Source organism: Myotis lucifugus, unplaced genomic scaffold, assembly GCF_000147115.1.
Source record: "Myotis lucifugus unplaced genomic scaffold, Myoluc2.0 scaffold_72, whole genome shotgun sequence".
In the NCBI taxonomy this organism is placed as follows: Eukaryota; Metazoa; Chordata; class Mammalia; order Chiroptera; family Vespertilionidae; genus Myotis; species Myotis lucifugus.
In genome coordinates this window covers 177,426-195,707 of record NW_005871120.1, presented here as the reverse complement: position 1 = coordinate 195,707, position 18,282 = coordinate 177,426, and the positions used below count along the sequence as shown (strand labels likewise).

General features: G+C 47.7%; 1 protein-coding gene across 1 annotated transcript in view; it reads left to right on the top strand.

Annotated features, from left to right (window-relative positions):
- The first annotated feature begins 2,070 nt into the window (after positions 1-2,070).
- The window catches only part of ABAT (4-aminobutyrate aminotransferase), a 37,829-nt gene continuing 21,617 nt past the window's right edge, over positions 2,071-18,282 (top strand). Inside the window, exons 1-5 of the mRNA XM_023755211.1 lie at positions 2,071-2,168; positions 8,720-8,817; positions 10,593-10,622; positions 12,596-12,713; positions 16,174-16,223. Of these exons, the coding sequence (XP_023610979.1) occupies positions 2,099-2,168; positions 8,720-8,817; positions 10,593-10,622; positions 12,596-12,713; positions 16,174-16,223 (366 nt within the window). The 5' untranslated portion in view covers positions 2,071-2,098. The remainder of the gene's footprint in view (positions 2,169-8,719; positions 8,818-10,592; positions 10,623-12,595; positions 12,714-16,173; positions 16,224-18,282) is intronic.

Sequence of the window (18,282 nt, the reverse complement as noted above, 5' to 3'; positions counted from 1 at the left end):
CTCAAGACATGATAATAGTTAGAGGACGAGGACTGTGACCATCTAATTGACCCCTGTACCCAGTCCCTAGTGGAGGACCTGCACATAGGTGCACCATGAATATTCACAGCATGAGTGAATATCCTCAAGTCAGTGCCTACCACCTCCCTCCCTCATTCACTCTTTGCTTCTAATAATAAAGTCCGATACCTCATTAGCTGTGAGGGCCCTGGGTGGAGGGTGCTGCCACCATTATCCAGAGCTCCGTGCCAGGCACTCACGCATTTCCTCACCTGTGCTGCTAAGCCCACGTGCACGTGGCTTTCTGAAACCAACCCTTGTTCCGTTCTGCACGGCGGGATCTCTCTGGATCTGTGTCCATCGCCTCTAGTTGATGCTTCCTCCAAGTTGCCATCCATCGAGTTGGTGCTCAGTGGAGTGCTTTGTTGCAGAATGAGTGGATGGACATCCAGGCAGTGTTTGGATTCAGTGTAGTGGTGAAGTCTGCTGACTCTGTGGCCAAACAGATCTGAGTTCTGTCTTCAGGAACACCACTTAACTTTGTGCCTCAGTCTCCTCATCTGTAAAAAGGGGACACTTAGCATTGTTGTGGGTGCAGATAATAATGACAAATATTAGTAGTCCTGTATGTGAAGCGCTTGGCACCATGTGCGATACGCAGAAAGGATTTGGGAAGCAGGGTCTACAAGTAGTAGTGAGAAGTGAGCGCTTCAGTCATTGTTCCGAGATACAACACAATACAATTGAAAATCCAGGTTCCAGATGACAAAGCCGGCATTCAGCAAGAAGATTCATAAACAGAAAGATGCACAGAGAGCATGTTTGAATGGTGGCTTGTGGGGGGAGGGGGGAGGAGAGCGGGGCGGGGGGGGCGGGGCGGGATTGTGGAGGAAGAGGTGATAAAAGGAAACAAGCAAACAATGGGGCTTGTTCCCAGCCGGTGATGCAAAAGGCAGCCAGCAAAGCTAAGCTCAGGTATTTGGGGGCACGACTCGGGACCAGTCTGGAGGGAATCAGCCCCCCGCCCTGTGAAGTGGGGGCTGAGAACCCTGACTCCTGGTGCTGGGTAGGCTAACTCTCCAGTTTGCCCGGACGGGTCCAGGTTCAAATTGGAAAGTCCCACATCCCGGGAACCCTCTCAGTCCCAAGCAAACTCAGGATGGTTGTTCATACTGGAGACGTACACCCCCAAAATGGCCCACCAGCTGCTCCCCTGTCCACAGGGTTCCCGCGCAGCCCAACGCCCAATAGCCTGCGTGAGAACAAGGCAGAGGGAGCACCCGGCCTCCCACACCGACGGCTGCTCTGCAGTTTCCTCCATCCTGGTCCTTCCATTGTGCAGAGAACAGACTTGTCGGCTGCCCCAGGTGCTCGCCTGCAGCGACATCTCAAGCCAACTCTACCCCCTCTCTGTTTTACCACCTAGAAAATGGGGTGATCATCCCACCTGGTGTTAAAAATGAAAGGGCCTTTCAAAGTGAGAGGCAGACAAGCATGTATTTGAAATCAGTAAGAACAGCTATTTGGGACACACCCACGGATTCGGGAAGGAGTGCAACTAGTGTTCCGATTCGGAGACGAAGGCAGTGGGCCTCTATGAGGGGGCAGGGGGACAATTGCATCAGCAGAAGGAAGGCATTTCTATTGGCGGAGAATGTTTTTACATTTCAGTCTGGTAGTCATAGCTGCTTTCTTGGTATCTTTGCAAGCAGTTTTCTCCGGAAACAGGGTTGCTTCCGTCTCCGTCCAAAGGTTATTGCATCCCGTTCTAACATTCCAAGAGTTGAGGCATGAGGCGTGCAAGGCAGTTTCTCTGCAAGGCAGCTCCGGCTCCGTTTTAAAGTGGCTCCGTTTATTTTATTTTATTTTTTATTTTTTGACACCGGGGTATGGTCAAGGCCAAATGAAAATGACTTACAGTGTGTATTCCGTCTGAAAGCAGAGGGTTTGATGTCAGAAGCACTTTCCACACTCTGAGGGACGTGGAGGGGGTGGGATACGTGGCCGGAGGGGGCGTGGTCTTCGCTGGCCTAATTCTGCTCCTGGTTCTTTCAGGGGGAGCGTGTGAGGGCGGCCTCTGTTCCCGAAGGAGGGGATCATGGCCTCCATGCTGCTCACCCGGCGGCTGGCCTGCAGCTTCCAGCACAACTGCCGCCTGCTCGTGCCCGGTAAGCTCTGGGGGTCCTGGCGGTAGCAGGAGCATGACCAAGACTAGGGATTCCGAGTGGGAGAGTCCTTGGGGACAAAGTCACTGGCCAGCCAGTGCTTCCAGGGCTGTCCCATCACCCCCATAAAACCCTCCCCATCACCCCCTGCCCTTCCCCCATCTCTGCTCCCCAGGCGGTCAGCTCTGCAGTGGGCAGGGAGCTGATCCCCCCACTTGCGCAGAGGTGGTGGCCCCAGCAGCTAGAAAGGCCCAGGCTGTTCCCACAGGGACCATCAGGCAAAACACACAACTCGAACTGCTGCCAAGAAACAAAGAAAGTAACAAGAGTCCTTGTAACTGATGTAAAGGCTAGCTGTGCTCAATGGCACTAGACAGGAGGTGGCCTCCCTGGAATGTCCCACACCACTTCCCTCTCCCTCACCTCCCACCCCCCACACCCACCGCCTGCTCACCTGCCTTCTGGCTCTCTCGGAGGCTCCCCTTTCTCTCCGCCTCACTGAGTTCAGGCAGCTTAGCCAAGTGAGCTTCATCCGGGAACACCCTGCTTGCATGATCTCAAGAGGCCCCCCTCCCAGTGGTCCCAGGAGGACGGCAGGAGTGAATCCCATTCCGCAAGTGAGAAAACTGCAGCTCAGAGAAGCAGAGTCACTTGCCCAAGGTCACACAGCACATGGATCCATGCGGCTCTGAGAGAGGCAGAGGCTAGCAGTGACCTCCCTTCGCACACCTGGCGTCTCCAGGCTGTCCCCAGCTCTCTGGGAGCCCCATGCTTGTCATCACAGTGTCACCTTATTGTTGTCAGTCCTGTCTGCCTTCTGAAGGCAAATGGCTGGCGTGTCCTTGGTTTGCATGTTTGTATCCTGGGTGAGACAATGTTCGCTCCTCTCCCGGGAATATTAGCATGCTCTCTACTTTGGGATGATTTTAGGTATACAGAGAAGTTACAAAGGTAGTACAGAGAGAGCCCATATGTCCCTCACCCAGTTTCCCACTTGCACATTGTCACATCTCCCCATCTCCTTGCTCTGTGACAGCTTTTCAGTCTTTTCTTGTTGTTCTCCACCTTGGTAGCCTTAGTAGGTTTGGAGGATTTGTTTTGTTTTATTTAATCATAAGAGACGCATGTAAATGCTTATCATTATGTTAAAAATAAAATGAAACCAGAATAATCCAGGTCTAGTTTGCACCAAGTAGGAGGGAGAGTCGTGGGCATGGAAGATTCATTCGTTCCATAACTAATACTGTGGAGCCACCTCCGAGGTTCGGAGCGCTGTGCTGGTTGCTGAAGATACATCAGAGGAAAGAGAGCGTGGCCCCTGGGGCACTCCAGCCTGGTGGCACATGTGGCTCAGCCTTTGAAGGTCATTCTCAAGGACATCTGAGCCTTCCTCTGGAGGAATCAAGGAAAGAGCAATGGATTAAGACTCATAAGATTGGGCTACTGGCTTCATCCACCACCTATTAGCCCAGTGAGCCTAAGCAATGGGCAGAACTCCAAGCCTCAGTTTTCCCATCAGGAAAGTGGGGATGACAATGATAATCCTCCCTGCTTCACAAGTTACTTGTATCTAAAGAAATGGCTCCTGTGAAAGCACTTCAAATTGATATTTACAGTAAGGTGGGGAGTGTCCTAACTCCCATTTTATAAGCATGGATATGGAGACACAATACAAAAAAATAGAAGGGGCTAAATCAGAGTTACTCAGCTCTGCGATTTCTCAGCTGGAGTCGAATCTTTGGCACACTTATGCCAGATTCAGAAACGCAATGAGTTGTGTTTTTTTTTGGCCTATCAATTTGGCATCTCTATTATGATGGATAGATAATGGATGGATGGATGGATGGATGGATGGATGGATGGATGGGTGGATGGATAGATAGATAGACAGACTGCCTGGAGACAAAGGCACTGGCCAGCCTTTGGGTTTTTTTTAGAGTTTCTTAATAATAAAACACAGTGTTGGCAAAGTTACCATAATATGTGCATTGTCATACACTGCTTATGGGCAAGTAACAATAGGAAAATGGTTTTTTAAATTATAGGAATAATAGTTTATCCTTAACCATTTAGCCCTTGCCACAACTCCATCAGACAGAGGAAAGTGAGGCTCAGAGAAATGAAGGAACTTGCCCAGAGCTAGCAAGGGGCTGAACCAGGCTTGGAGCTGAGCCAGTGTGGCCCCAGGACTCACACCCTTCACCACTGTGTTAGTTACCTATGGCCACATAGCAAATCCCCCCACACTTAGCTGGTTAAATAATGTTTATTGTCTCACAGTGTCTGTGGACCTGAACCCATGGGGCTCACCTGGATCCTCTGACTCCAGGTGGCTCATGAGGGGAAAGCTGAGCTATTAGCTGAGGCTGGTCTCATCTGAGGCTTGCAGTCAGAGCTGCGGGTCCCCTTCCACGCCCACTCGTGTGATTGTGCGGGATTCAGGGCTGCGTAGACCTCTTCCTAGAGCAGAGCACCCAAGTCGGAAGCCACAGCCTGGTGCCACCCACCGCGTGCAGATGCTTCCGCGTGTGTCTCCACCCATCCGATCACTGTAGAGCCACTACACTTGAGGAGGCTCATGGCCTGAGACAGTGTTCCCATGGCATCGTTTCATGCCACCCCTAAAAATGTTTATAATCTTACGTTGCCAAGTAGAATACAGAGACCGGGAGACTTGACTGCAAAATGGTTGTCTCCAGGTGGTGAAATTAGACGTGGTGTTTTTTTCCTTGCTGCTTATTGCTAGTTCCTCAATGATCGTGTTATCACAAAATAAGGGGGTGGACAGTTGCAGGGAGGGAGATAAGATTGTTTATAAGAGAAGCAGAGCAAACAGCTCCAGGTGAACTTGGCCTTGACTTTGACCTGGCTCACATCTTGCTGTTTGGGGAAATGACATTCATTTATTACTCTCAGCAAAAAGATCAAGAGGATATTAAAAACGTTTGATGGCTGTTTTTATAGTTTGGAGTTAAAAATTGACTGTGGCTGTCCCCTGGGCACTGAGGGTGACGAGTCTCACTGCTGGGCCCAGAAGGCTGGGCTGGACTTACCTGCGGGCCTGGTCTTGTGTGTCCAGGCAGACCCCTGCCTCCTGGGTGTGCTGCCTTATTTATGAATGAGAATACTGGATCATTCGATAGTAACTCAAACTTTTTTTTGTTCTGCTTCCTGTGCTTCCGATAGTAATTTGCTTCTGGGGGAAGCGAGTTGTTTTGCTGCAAATGTTTCATTTCAAAGACCTACTCTAGATGGGATCAAAGAGGCCACCCGTTACATTCCAATTACCTAGGAAAGGAGAGGTCAGGCGGACAAACTTCCAGTTTAGCCACTTACCAGGTGTGTGACTTTGGGCAAATTAATTGACCTTTCTGAGCTTTGGTGTCTTCTTCTGTAACCTGCGAATAACATCTCCCTCCTTGGAAAGGGATAATGCTTGTAAAGTGCTCCAGATAATGCCTGGTACAGTCCTGTCCGTGCTTGATGATGGACAGATGCTTGGGTGACTTGGTATAAGAGATCCAGAAAAGGCTTCCGTGACCATTCAGATCTTCTTTTCTCTTGTGGCTTTATATCATCATTCAGCGAATTAAGAGGATGTTATATATCATCATTGGTATTGTATTGATATTTGGTATTTGATTGTATTGGTATTTGACTATTTTTCTCTATAAAATTAAAAATTGAGATATAGTAGGAAAAGCAGAAATATTGACCTGGGTTCAAATCCTGCCTTCGCAACTCACTAGCTCTGTGACCTTGGGAAAGTCACTTATCTTCTCTGATTCTCATTCAGAAAATGGGAACAACACTACCATCTCACAGGCAGGTTGTGAATTAATGAAAACTAGAGATGACAGTGTGCCTGGTGGGGCCTGCCTAGCTCACACGTTAGCTTCCCCATCTCTCTTTGCCTGATAGCGCAGTTGCCAGCAAGCTTACCCGGCTCTGAATTTAAGGGTCTCTGCCCAGCAGTCTTGGCCCTCTTCCATCCACACCCACTAAGACTTGGCACATGGTAGGAACCATTGAAGTTTTTGGAACAGACCCGTCTGCCTTGCACCTGCCCTCAGCATCCCTGTCCCGTGCCTGTCAATCCCTGCTCTCTCCACGCCTCTCCCTACCCCACCTCCCAGCTCCTGTTTGCTCAGTCTTGGTATCATCAGGGCCGCAGCTCCCACTGCCACTGCCTCCATTCCCAGCAGTCCCACTTCCCAATTCCCAAGAAATCTGAGTGCAACAATGAGATATCAGGACATTTTCTGGAGAAAGGACGGGAGGGCTTGCACGTCCGCATTTGGAGGACTGCTTGCTAGTTTCCAGCTTTTTGCTTTCCCCCTTTGCTGAAACCAAGCAAGATCAGCACTAGTTACGAGCGATTTTATCCAGGTATGCAGCCCTGTTTTCTGCAGGTCTAATTGGAGTTAGCCTTGACTAGGAACCTGGAGTTTTGGCCAAGAAAGAGATAAACAATTGAGTGTATAAAAAAAGTCATTAATATGTCCCATGACCTTTAACGCTCTACTAATAGAATCGACTCTTTAGGAATTCCCTTTTCATCTATAATAATAAAAGGGTAATATGCTAATTAGACCAGACGTCCTTCGGGGCATCATTCCAGACGTCCTTCCGGATGAAGCTGGGCCGGAGCGAAGCCTGGGTTCCGAGTGCTGAAGGAAAGCCGGTGGTGGCAGCCAGGGAAGGAAGGCCTAATCTTGCACAAATTTTCGTGCATCAGGCCTCTAGTTTTAAGATAAGACAGAAGACAACAAAAGCTGGTTTCTTCATCCTTAAAATAAGGGTAGTATTGGGTTTTAATTGACTTTACATTCAAAGAGCAACATAATTAATTACATTACATAATTAATTTGGAAACCTTTTTTGATATCCAAAGCAATTATAGAAAATTATGAATGAATTTAAATATGTTTTCTAATATGGTTTTGTATGGTTTGGCAAACTGGGTGTGTGTGTGAGAGAGAGAGAGAGAGGGAGAGAGAGAGGCGCTAGCACATGCAGTAACAGCTCCCCCTCAGCATTGTGTAAAGATGAAATAAGATCACATATGATTTACATAAAGTCACTAGTGGTTCCCTAGTTTGATGCAATTATGGCAACCCTAGAAGAGTAACTAATATTTCTCAACCACCAAATATGTACCAGGAAGATAAAGGAGACCGGAGACATTAAAGGGATCTCTAGGGCAGCGGTTCTCAACCTGTGGGTCGCGACCCCTTTGGCGGTTGAACAACCCTTTCACGGGTTGCCTAAGACCATCCTGCATATCAGATATTTACATTACGATTCATAACAGTAGCAACATCACAGTTATGAAGTAGCAACGAAAATAATTTTATGGTTGGTCACAACATGAGGAACTGTATTTAAAGGGCCAGAAGGTTGAGAACCACTGCTCTAGGGGTTACTGATTGTAGATTGTAACTCATTGCACACTTCTTGGATTCACCAAGCTGCCTTTCACTCACGGACCAAGGAGATGGGGAGTTTAAGGCTACCCTCTACGTCTCAGCAACATGCGGAGCTAAAAAGCCTCATGGGGTTAAGCCTGGGAACTCACACACTATAACTTTAGCACTATATCAAAAACAGGTGAAATGAGTTTCAAGCAAATGACTTGTGCCCAAAAGTGTTTTTAACAAAAAAAATCGACAGGTGGGGACCACCTGAATTTAGACATTTGATTGTTTTCTCCTGCGTGGCTTTTGATTTTCACAACTAGGACACAACTTGGGTGGGTGCCACTGGTATCTGGTGGGCAGAGGCCAGGGACGCTGCTCGACATCTGCAGGGCACGGGACAGCCCACGACACAGAATTTCCAAGTTCAAAATGTCAGCAGTGCCAAGGCTTCGAGATTCTGGTCTATATACATTTGGATATAGATTGAATTTTTACAAAATTTGGATGATTTTCTAATCTGATCGTTCACATGCTAATACCCCGGGCATCTTTGCATACCCATAAATATTAAATATGTCTATCTTGAAACTATTAAAGGATGCACAATATTCCATTGTTCATGAAATGGGGTATACATCATATTCTATTTAGCTACCTTCTATTGCCGGACATTTAGGTCATTTCTCTACAACATCACTGGCACTGGGCTTTCCCATTTTTAAAAAATCCTCAGTGTTTGCCCTAACCGGTTTGGCTCAGTGGATAGAGCATTGGCCTGTGGACTCAAGGGTCCCAGGTTCAATTCTGGTCAAGGGCATGTACCTTGGTTGCGGGCACATACCCAGTAGGGAGTGTGCAGGAGGCAGCTGATCGATGTTTCTCTCTCATCGATGTTTCTGGCTCTCTATCCCTCTCCCTTCCTCTCTGTAAAAAATTAATAAAATATATATATTTTTTAAAATCCTCAGTGTTTTTGTGGTGCCCAGATCAGGCCAGACTCAGTGTTCTGGGGTGGTCTGGCTGGGATGGGGTTGAGGTCCTGGGACTGCCTCTGTTGGGAACACTGGGAGTCAGGGCAGAATTCTCACTATACCTGCTATCCCCATGGGTTCTCACTCTCTTTGTTTCCTGCAGGATCCAGGCATATCAGTCAGGCTGCAGCCAAAGTCGACGTGGAATTTGATTATGATGGGCCTCTGATGAAGACAGAAGTCCCCGGGCCTAAATCTCGGGTGAGTTGAGCATACCTGAGTGGGAGTTTTGGAAAAGAGCAGAAAGGGTCAGTGAGGCAAGAATACAGCCAAACGTAGGCACTGTTTTCTTAGCTGCTTTCAGAGATTTTACCACTAGAGATCTGGGACATTCAACAAGGCCATTCTGCTATAAGAAGTCAAAGAAGACTTCTCAGAGGAGATGTATCAGTACCTGCTGCCACAATAATGCTGTGTAACAAACAGTCACAAAACCTTAGTAGCATACAGATTGCACCTAGGGGTAACTGGGAGTTGGCCAGGCAGCTCTGTTGGGCCCACCTTCATGCCTGGGGAATGACTGGCCATCAGTTGGTCTAGGCTAGGCTTGGCTTGGTCACTGCTGTGACTTGGCTCTGTTCGCTCTGTTCCATGTGTTTCTCATCCTCCAGTAAGTTGGGCTGGGCTAGTTCTCATGGTGATGGTAGAGGAGAGCATGCCCAAGTCCCACACTGGTCCACCATCACTTCCACCTTGTTCTGTTGGCCAAAGCAGGTCAAGGGCTGGGGCAGAACATCCTACCAACAGTGGAAGAACATGGCAAAGCTATATAGCGCAGGGAATGGATAGTAAATGACCTTGCACTTGACCTTGAAGGACGAAAAGGAGGAATTTGCCAAAGGAGTGCATTCTGTTCTAGGCAAGGGGAACGGTATGTGGAGAGGCATACAGGGTGACAGTACATGGCATATGAGAGACATTGGATAGCTCTGGATTCCTGGAGTAAATGTCAATGTGTGAGTTGGAAGAGACACAAGTTGAGTGATGATGGAGACTGGAACTTTTACTCAAAGATGCTACAAAATCTGCATCTGACACATTTTGGAGGCTGACTAACCTTGATTCTGTGAAGTGATGTGCAATACTGTTTCTAATGTTTGCACTAAAAAATAACTGTAACCATATTTAGTACAAATTAAATTTTTCTTTGCATATTTTGCAGTTTTCTCCAGTGTCATTTTTTAGTGTCAAAAGATACCCCCCCCTTTTGTCAGTGCAACTATTTATAAATCCAGAAATCCTTTTCTGATAAATGATTGTAGTTATTATGGAGAGTGTCTGCTCACAAAAGGAGACTTTCCCACACATATTTCTATTGGGAATCGGTAGATTTTCGTTTAATAGTAATGAAATGTTTTGGGAATAGATTTTTAATATTTTAATTAATATTTTCTATTTTAATGTGGACATATATAATTTTATGACACTAATTGCCAAAGTTTATTTTATATTAAATCATTTTTAGAGGTTAAATCTTTATAATATTAAAGCAACTGCTGTATAATCCCCAGTTTCCATATAGAATTGCACAGTGGTTTATAAAATATCTGGATTATACAGTAATTATAAATGGGTCTTTGGGTGCAAATTTATATTTTTCAGTTGATTTTATTTTCCTAACATGGTGTTAAAGTCTTTTTTCTTCTAAATAAAAAGTAAAACCCATGCTTCTATGGACATAGGTAAACGCCTTCAACTTAATTTTTTTGTTAAATATTTTAGTTTATTTAATTATCTTCCAATGCCTAAATCTCCAGTCTGTCCATTGTAATGATCACTTAACTGTCAGGAGTAGTTTCCCACCAACAATTTATATTAAGCAATTTTTAAATATTTATAATATCGTTGACTACTTAACTATGAAGTTATTCGCATGAAGGGAAAAGCAGCCCCAAGACTTGGGAAGACCTGAACGATTTTAAACTACTTTGAAGAGTGTGTCCTTGCTGTAATGCTCTTGCTTTTCTTGCCCACAGGAGTTAATGAAACAGCTGAATACAATTCAGGTAAGTGGCGATGAGGCAACGTTCCTTCCATTGCTTCTCTAGTACAATTTAGCTGAGGGGCACAGATGCTTTTCTGTGCTGGCTCTTTTCAAAAGGAAAAAAAAAAGTTATTCAGAACCCTTTTTTCTCATTTTCCTTGTGATTTCTTCTTTCACTCATTGGTTATTTTTGTGTTCTTTGATTTCCACATTTTGGTGAACTTCTCAAGTTTCTGTTACTGATGTCTAATGTCATTGCATTGTAGTCAGAAAACAGATTTTGTGTGTTTTCAATTCTCTTAACTGTATTGAGCCTTTTTATGGCCCCGCATATGGTCTATCCTGGAAAATGTTCCTGTGTACCTGAGAAGAACGTGCACTGCCCTGTCGCTGGGTGGGGTGTTCTGTGGGTACCGGTGAGATATTGGGTTAAGCATTGTTCATGTCTACTTCCTTGTTAACCTTCTGCCTATGTTCTGTCCATCATTGAAAGCCACGTATTGAAGTCTCCAGGACATAACAACTTTCTTGTAGAACTATCCTTTTTATTATTATTATTATTATTATTATTATTATTATTATCATTAGGTTTTTCACTTCAGGTTTTATTTAAGAAATTAGAACTATTCTTGTAGAACTATTTCCCCCTTTAATTCTGTCCATTTTTGCTTCATATATTTTGAGGCTCTGTTATTAGGTCCATGTATGTTTATAATTGTTGTATCTTCTTAGTGGGCTGACTCTTTGTCATCATTAAATGCCTCTCTTTACTTCTGGGAACATTTTGTTGTTGTTGTTGTTGTTCATTCTAGAGTTGATTTTGTCTGATATTAGTATAGAGTGGTCGGCAAACTCATTAGTCAACAGAGCCAAATATCAACAGTACAACGATTGAAATTTCTTTTGAGAGCCAAATTTTTTAAACTTAAACTATATAGGTAGGTACATTGTTATTAACTTAATTAGGGTAGTCCTAAGGCTTAGGAAGAGCCACACTCAAGGGGCCAAAGAGAGAGCCACATGTGGCTCGCAAGCCTCAGTTTGCCGACCACGGGTATAGACCATTCCAGCTTTCTTATGATTGCTGTGAGAATCATGTTATCTTTTTTGTTGTTGTCAATCCTCATCCAAGATATTTTTCCATTGACTTTTAGAGAAAATAGAAGGGAGGGGGAGAGACACTGAGAGAGAAACATTGACCCATCAATTGTTTGCCTCCCACACGCACCCCACCCAGGACTGGGGATTGAGCCTGCAACTGAGGTATATGCCCTTGACTGGAATGGAACCTGGGACCCTTCAGTCCACGGGCCAATGCTCTATCCACTGAGCCAAACCGGCTAGGGCTCATGTATCTTTTTTCATCCTTTTACTTTTAACCTATTTGAATTCTTGAAACTCAAGTGTGTGGCATGTCAACAGCTTATGGCTGAACCTTTTTAATGCAGTCTGACAGTTTCTGACTTTTAATTAAATTGCTCAGTCCGTCCACAGTTAATGTTATTATTGATATGGTTGTATTTACATCTTCCTTGTTACATTTTTTTCCTCTTTGTCTCATATCCTTTTTGTTCCCCTGTGCCTCTTTTACTTTGTGTTTTTGCATTAAGTGAGTAACTTCTAGTCTAACATTTTTATTTCTTCCATAATTACTATGTGTGTGTTTTTAGTTTTCTTCATGGGTGCTCTATGGCTTACCATATACATCCTATCAGAATCATCTTGAGAGATACAGATCAACCTTTTTGATGTGATATGTAAAACAGCACAGACAACTGCATACAATACAAATTCACAGCTTCATAAACTATCGTAAAGCAAATCACCCGTGTAATTACCCCGGGGAGGAAATGTGGCATTTCTGGCACCCGCAGAGACCTTCCGCATGTCCATAGACTGGTCGGGTCGTGGTCCTTTTCCCTGATTCAAGCTGAATCCTAAACATGGAGGACTCGGGAGTGGCGTGAGCCTGACTCAGTCTGTCTTTTCCCGAAGAACGCAGAGGCTGTGCACTTCTTCTGCAATTACGAAGAGAGCCGAGGCAATTACCTGGTCGACGTGGATGGCAACCGAATGCTGGATCTCTATTCCCAGATCTCCTCTGTCCCCATAGGTAAGAGCTGGAACACCCGTCCTTGAAGGTAACCTCTCTCTCTTAGCCGTGGCTACCCAGCCTCCGCAAGTCCCTTCCAGCACGCCCGCCCGCATGTTACCAGACACTTCCCTCAAGGGCAGAAGAAAGCCACAGTTATTCATAGAGGGTGTGTTACCAGGGACTTTACATGTCTTCTCTCGTTTACTCCTCCCCCTAAACCTACTAGGTAGGTATGTATTAGTATTTGGTTTTGCAGATAGAGAAGCGGAGCTTAGCAGCTTGCGAGGAAGCTGAGCCGGGATGTGGGCCCAGGTCTGTGTGACCAGAGTTTGATGTCCGCTGTCTGTGATTGGGTTTCCCAGAGGAGGGGCCCGAGGCAGGATTCTGTGCATGTAGTTTATTGAGAGAGAGCTCTCGGCAGAAAGCGGGGGGAGGGGAAACAGTACAGGGCAGGGGGGAAAGCTAAGAGGGATGAGCTGTCAGCCGGAGACCAACCACTGCCTGGTCCCCCAGGGTGCTCCTGAGCATGCATTGCACCCCAGAGTTGGTCCCAGCCTGCAGCAAAGAGACCGGCCTCTGTGTACCTCTGTGCCAGGCGGGCATTGCCCGTCAGCTGCCAGAAGGAAGGACTTGTCAGCTCTGGGGTGAAGTGGCTTCCAGGCACCAAGGGCGATTTTCCAGAGCCGGAGGCAGCTGGAGCCCTTATCAGACGCATGCACAGCAGCTGGGAGGCGGTGGCCTGCGCAGCACAGGTGCCAAGGAGCCTGGATGGGGCCACCAGCAGCACCTGCCTCACAGGCTCATTTCTGGTCACACGGAGCGTGACTTGCTGCTGTAGGAAGGGACAGGTGACAGGATGGACAGGCTGACCTGGACCTGCAGTAGCTGGTGTTTGCAGCTTGGATGGCCGATGTTTCTCTGGTCTGTGGGTTCCCCTTGGATCCCTGGGCTGTAGGCTGTCAGTGGAGCCTGGCCCCTTGTGCTCCCACTCGTCAGCAGCTCCCACCCCGGCAGCCAGGGCCTTCCCCCGAGACCCCAAATCAGGTCCCCACTCCTCCTCCGCTTCCCCCATCGCAGTGCCTCCCACCTATTTATTCCCCATGAAGGTGCAATTAGACAGTAAGTGGGTGACTCATTCTCTCTGGAGAGTCCCGTCATTCAGACATGCCTCGGCCTTGGTAGGCATTTGGGATGCTAAGGTTTACCAGCCCACCTCCATTTTGCCTCAGAGGGAAAGGGATTAGATTCGAGTGATCCTGGGTTTGCATCTTGGCTCCACCATGTATTAGTCATGGGGCTGTGGGCCAGTGACTCCTCCACCCTCCCTCTCCCCGCGAGGCTCCCTCGGTTGGACTCCCCAGCCAGCCAGTGTATGTGTGTTGGGACGGGAGGATCAGGCCGGCAGCAGCTGTTAAAAAGACTAGAAGTTCTAAGTTTCTCTCTCGCGCCACCTTTTCTCCCATATCTGTAGCCTTTGAGGTGATTTTTAAACTCTTAATCACTGAGAATTTGCTCTATGCCTGGCATATTGCTAAGTGCCTTTCATGTTATTAAATCCCCACAACAGTCCTATAATGTTGGTTACTTTAGCATTTCACACCCCCACCTGTTTACTGATGGGGGAGCCAGCTTTCGAGAAGGTGCAGGGTTTGCCCAGTGTGTCCAAGAAGCCAAAGGATTTCAACCAGCGACTCACTGCCTCTCTGCTTACTTCTGTGACAGCAGCCTCCCAGACGGCTGCCCCTGCCCTGCTGTGGGGGGCGGTCCAGGGCTTCGAAGGCCCAGGGTAGGAGTTCCCTGATCTGAGGGGCCCACTCTGCTTTCATCTGTCCTAATGAAGCCGGTAGACAAGCTGAATCTGTGATCTCATACCTGCTCATCTGAGGCAGAGAAGTCACACACACCAGGCAGTGTGATAAAGCGCAGAGCTGAGAGGCCTCGAGCCAGAAAACAGGGGGAAAACACCCACCATGTTCCTTCCTTGAGTAATGAGCGCTTTCCAGCCTTGGGCCCAGCACACCTCGGGTTGGCATGGGGACAGAAGGGGATGGTTGGCCCAACCGCCCCCCCGCCCCCGCCCAATCCTGCCCCCAGTCCATGCTCCCTGCAGCAGGCTGAGTGAAACCACATCTGCTCACTCTCTGATTGCATGGAGGAGACGGCCCCCTGCCCCCCACCCCGGGTGATGCTGGGTCTTTCATACCCGTCTAAACTGGCTAATCTGTTACTCTGGAGGCAGCGGGCCCCAAGCTCAGAGGTGGGCAGGCCTCTCACCATTGTACTCTAAAGTCTCCTCTCAAAGTAAATGTATTTAAATTAAAAAAATGAATCGACTGAAAGAAAATAAGTACAAGGTGTGCGCCATAAAAATGGTGATGCTTGAAGACTGAGAGCTTTTCTCCAAGTTCTGTGACCTGCTCCCAGATTCACGGATGAGCCTTTTCTCACATACGTCAGTTTGGAGTTTTTCCATGTTGCTGGGTCTCTGCATTATTCATTCACTCAGCTGATATCCATTGAGCTGAACACTTGCCACTGCCGTTGAGGGTCTTCCGATCTGGTCTCCTGACCTCGGTGCCGCCTACAAACTTTTCCTTGCCGTGAGAGTTGTGGCCAGGACTCGCAATAATGAACAGAAAACCCCCTGCACATAGTAGATGCTCAGTAAACGGAAGTAAAGCCTTTGAGCCCAGGACATCTGGCTCTGGTGTGGGCAGTCCTGTCTTACACCCCCGCCCTTTACAATAAAAGCTTCCACTTTCTGAGCTGTGTGCAGGAGTTTTCTCTTCATTGCTAACCCTGGCAACAATTGATCTGCTGTTGATGGACTTTCGGTAGCTTTCAAGCCTGGAGATGTTGGAGTGGCACAGTTAGGATGTGTGTACATTGGTCTTCATACACAGGTGCAGGATAAATTCATAGAAGAGTAATTGCTGAGTCAAAGGGTGTCTTAAACCTTGTGGTGGAGGGCCAGGCCCAGGCTGGACAGTAAATGCCACGGGACTCTGGGAATAAGCAGATGTGTGAAGGCAGAACCGGTACGCCGGCCTCAGATGGCAGGTTGTGCCACGCACTCACTGGGCTCCTGAGCCAACACTTAAAGCAGCTTGACTCCATCTGTTGGCGCTGGGGGAGAAAGTGGGGACCACATTTGTGATTCATCACGCTGGCCTGGGGAAGCCCTCCCAGACCTGGAAGTTCGCTTTCACCTGCACCCAGCTCCTCTTATGTCTGTGTAGCTCTGTAGGTCTCAAACCTGAACCCCAGAATTGCCTAGAGAACCTGTTGAAGATTTCCGGGCCACACCCTGAGAGATTCTGAGTCAGGGGGTCTGGGTGGGCCCAGCCATGGGTGTTTTTGTCTGCCAAGAAGTGGCGGCATGAGAAGAGGTTGGAAAGGAAGGGAGGGGCGGGCAATGGAGGAGGGGCGCAGGGCCCACAGCTGCGATGTTGGTCTCTAACCACCTTCCCATCCCCAGGTTACAACCATCCTGCGCTCATGAAGCTCGTGCAACAGCCTCAGAATGCGGTGAGTCCCGGGGTAGACGGTAAAGACCAGCGTGTTCACGGCAGTTCAGAGGACCACTGGGGCACCTTGGGAAACAGTGCATCCATTCATTCACTCCATAAGTGTCTACTGAGCACACACTATGCGCGAGGCGCTTGGAGTACCATGGTGAGCAGAAACCCAGCACCCCGCTCCCATGGTGGCAGTCAATTAACTTAATTCTCGACACGTAAGTAGAGAATTACAACCATAGTAAGTGCTACAGAGTGAGGTAAGCAGTGCTGTGTGGGCATAAAACGATGAAATTGATCATAATGATTAACAGAAATTAAGAGCATAATATGTATAGTAACCCCCCTGATCCATAGTTTCACTTTCCACAGTTTCAGTTACCCATGATCATCCGTGGTCCAAAAATAGTAAATGCAAACGTTCCAGAAATAAACAACTCATAAGGTTTAAAAATATTTTATTATTGATTTCAGAGAGGAAGAGAGAGGGAGAGAGAGAAACATCACTGATGAGAGAGAACCATTGATGGACTGCTTCCTGCACATCCTCTACTGGGGATCAAGCCCGCAACCTGGGCATGTGCCCTTGACCAGAATCAAACCCGGGAACCTTAAGTCCACAGGCCAACACTCTATCCACTGAGCCAAACCAGCGAGGGCCATAAGTTTTGAGTTGGGCACAGTTCTGAGTAGTGTGATGAAATCTCATGCTGGGCTATGGCTCATCCCTTTGTCCGGCACATCCACACGGTAGAGGCTCCCTGCCCGTTCATCACTCAGTAGCCGTCTTGGTTATCAGATTGACTGTCGAGGTATTGAAGAGCGTGTGTTCAAGTCACCCTTATTTTACTTGATAATGCCACATCCGCATAGCTTTTATTACAGCATGTTGTTAAAATGGTTCTATTTTATTATTAGTTATCGTTGGCAATCTCTCACTGTGCCTAATTTACAAATTAAACTTTATCATAGGTTGTATGTAAATGGAAAACATGCATGGGGTTTGGTACTGTCTGCAGTCTCAGGCATCACTGGGTGTCTGGGAACGTACCCCCCCACCCCCAGATGAGAAGGATTTAAAGCAACACCCATTGGCTGTCACATCGATTTTATGGATCAGGAGCCGGGCAGGCTCAGCTGAGCGCTTGGCTGAGGGGCTTGGAAAATGGACATCCGTGCTTAGCTGGGGAGACTACTGTGTGCTCATCTGGTTGTTAGCATAATCCCTTTCATTCACGCGGTTCCCACGTGATCCCGCCATCTTCATGCCAGCAGCCCAGGCCAATCCTGTGCTCGGTCTTCCATCACCCTTTCTGCTCTTAGCACAGGGCACGTGTGGTTGCACTGGGCCCACTCGGAAAAGCCAGAATAATATCCCTATCTGAACCAATTAGGAACCTTAATTACATCTGCCAAGTCCCTTTGGCCCTATAACTTACTCACAGTCCCAGGATTGAGGGGGTGGCATCTTCTTGGGGGCCATACTGTGTCTGCAACACATCTTTACAACATGGTATGTCAGGTATGACATCCGCTATGGTAATACCCTATAGCTGCCCGTGCTCTCTACACCACAGGGTAGGATGTTTATCGCCCCAATTGAGAATTTGTGAATAACAAATGGTCCCCACAACATGCCCCAGCTGTTACTATTCCCCAGCCCACTCCCCTTATTCTAACAGCATAGGGGCGCTCCTTCCATTCTTTCTTGGCACGTGAATGGCATCACAGTGTGCGTCTCATCACGTCTGGCTAATTCACTCACAACCCGTCTGCGCGATTCATCTTGTGCAGAGCCACAGACCACCTAATCCCGCAGCTGCGCAGCCGTCCAGGGTGTGAGTGCGCGGCAGGTATGCATCCACCCCTGCTGGTGGGCATCGGGTCGTTCCTACAGCGGCCGCTGCCGTGAGCACAGAGTGCCTGACTTCCGTGAACAGTCATGGTCTCCAGGGGGTACACGGCTAGGAGTGGAGCTGCGGGCCGTCGTGGTGAGCAGACAGTGGTCCAAACTGTCTGTTTCCACTAACCACCAGCAGCGTGTGTGAGTGGTGGCCACTCCACATCCT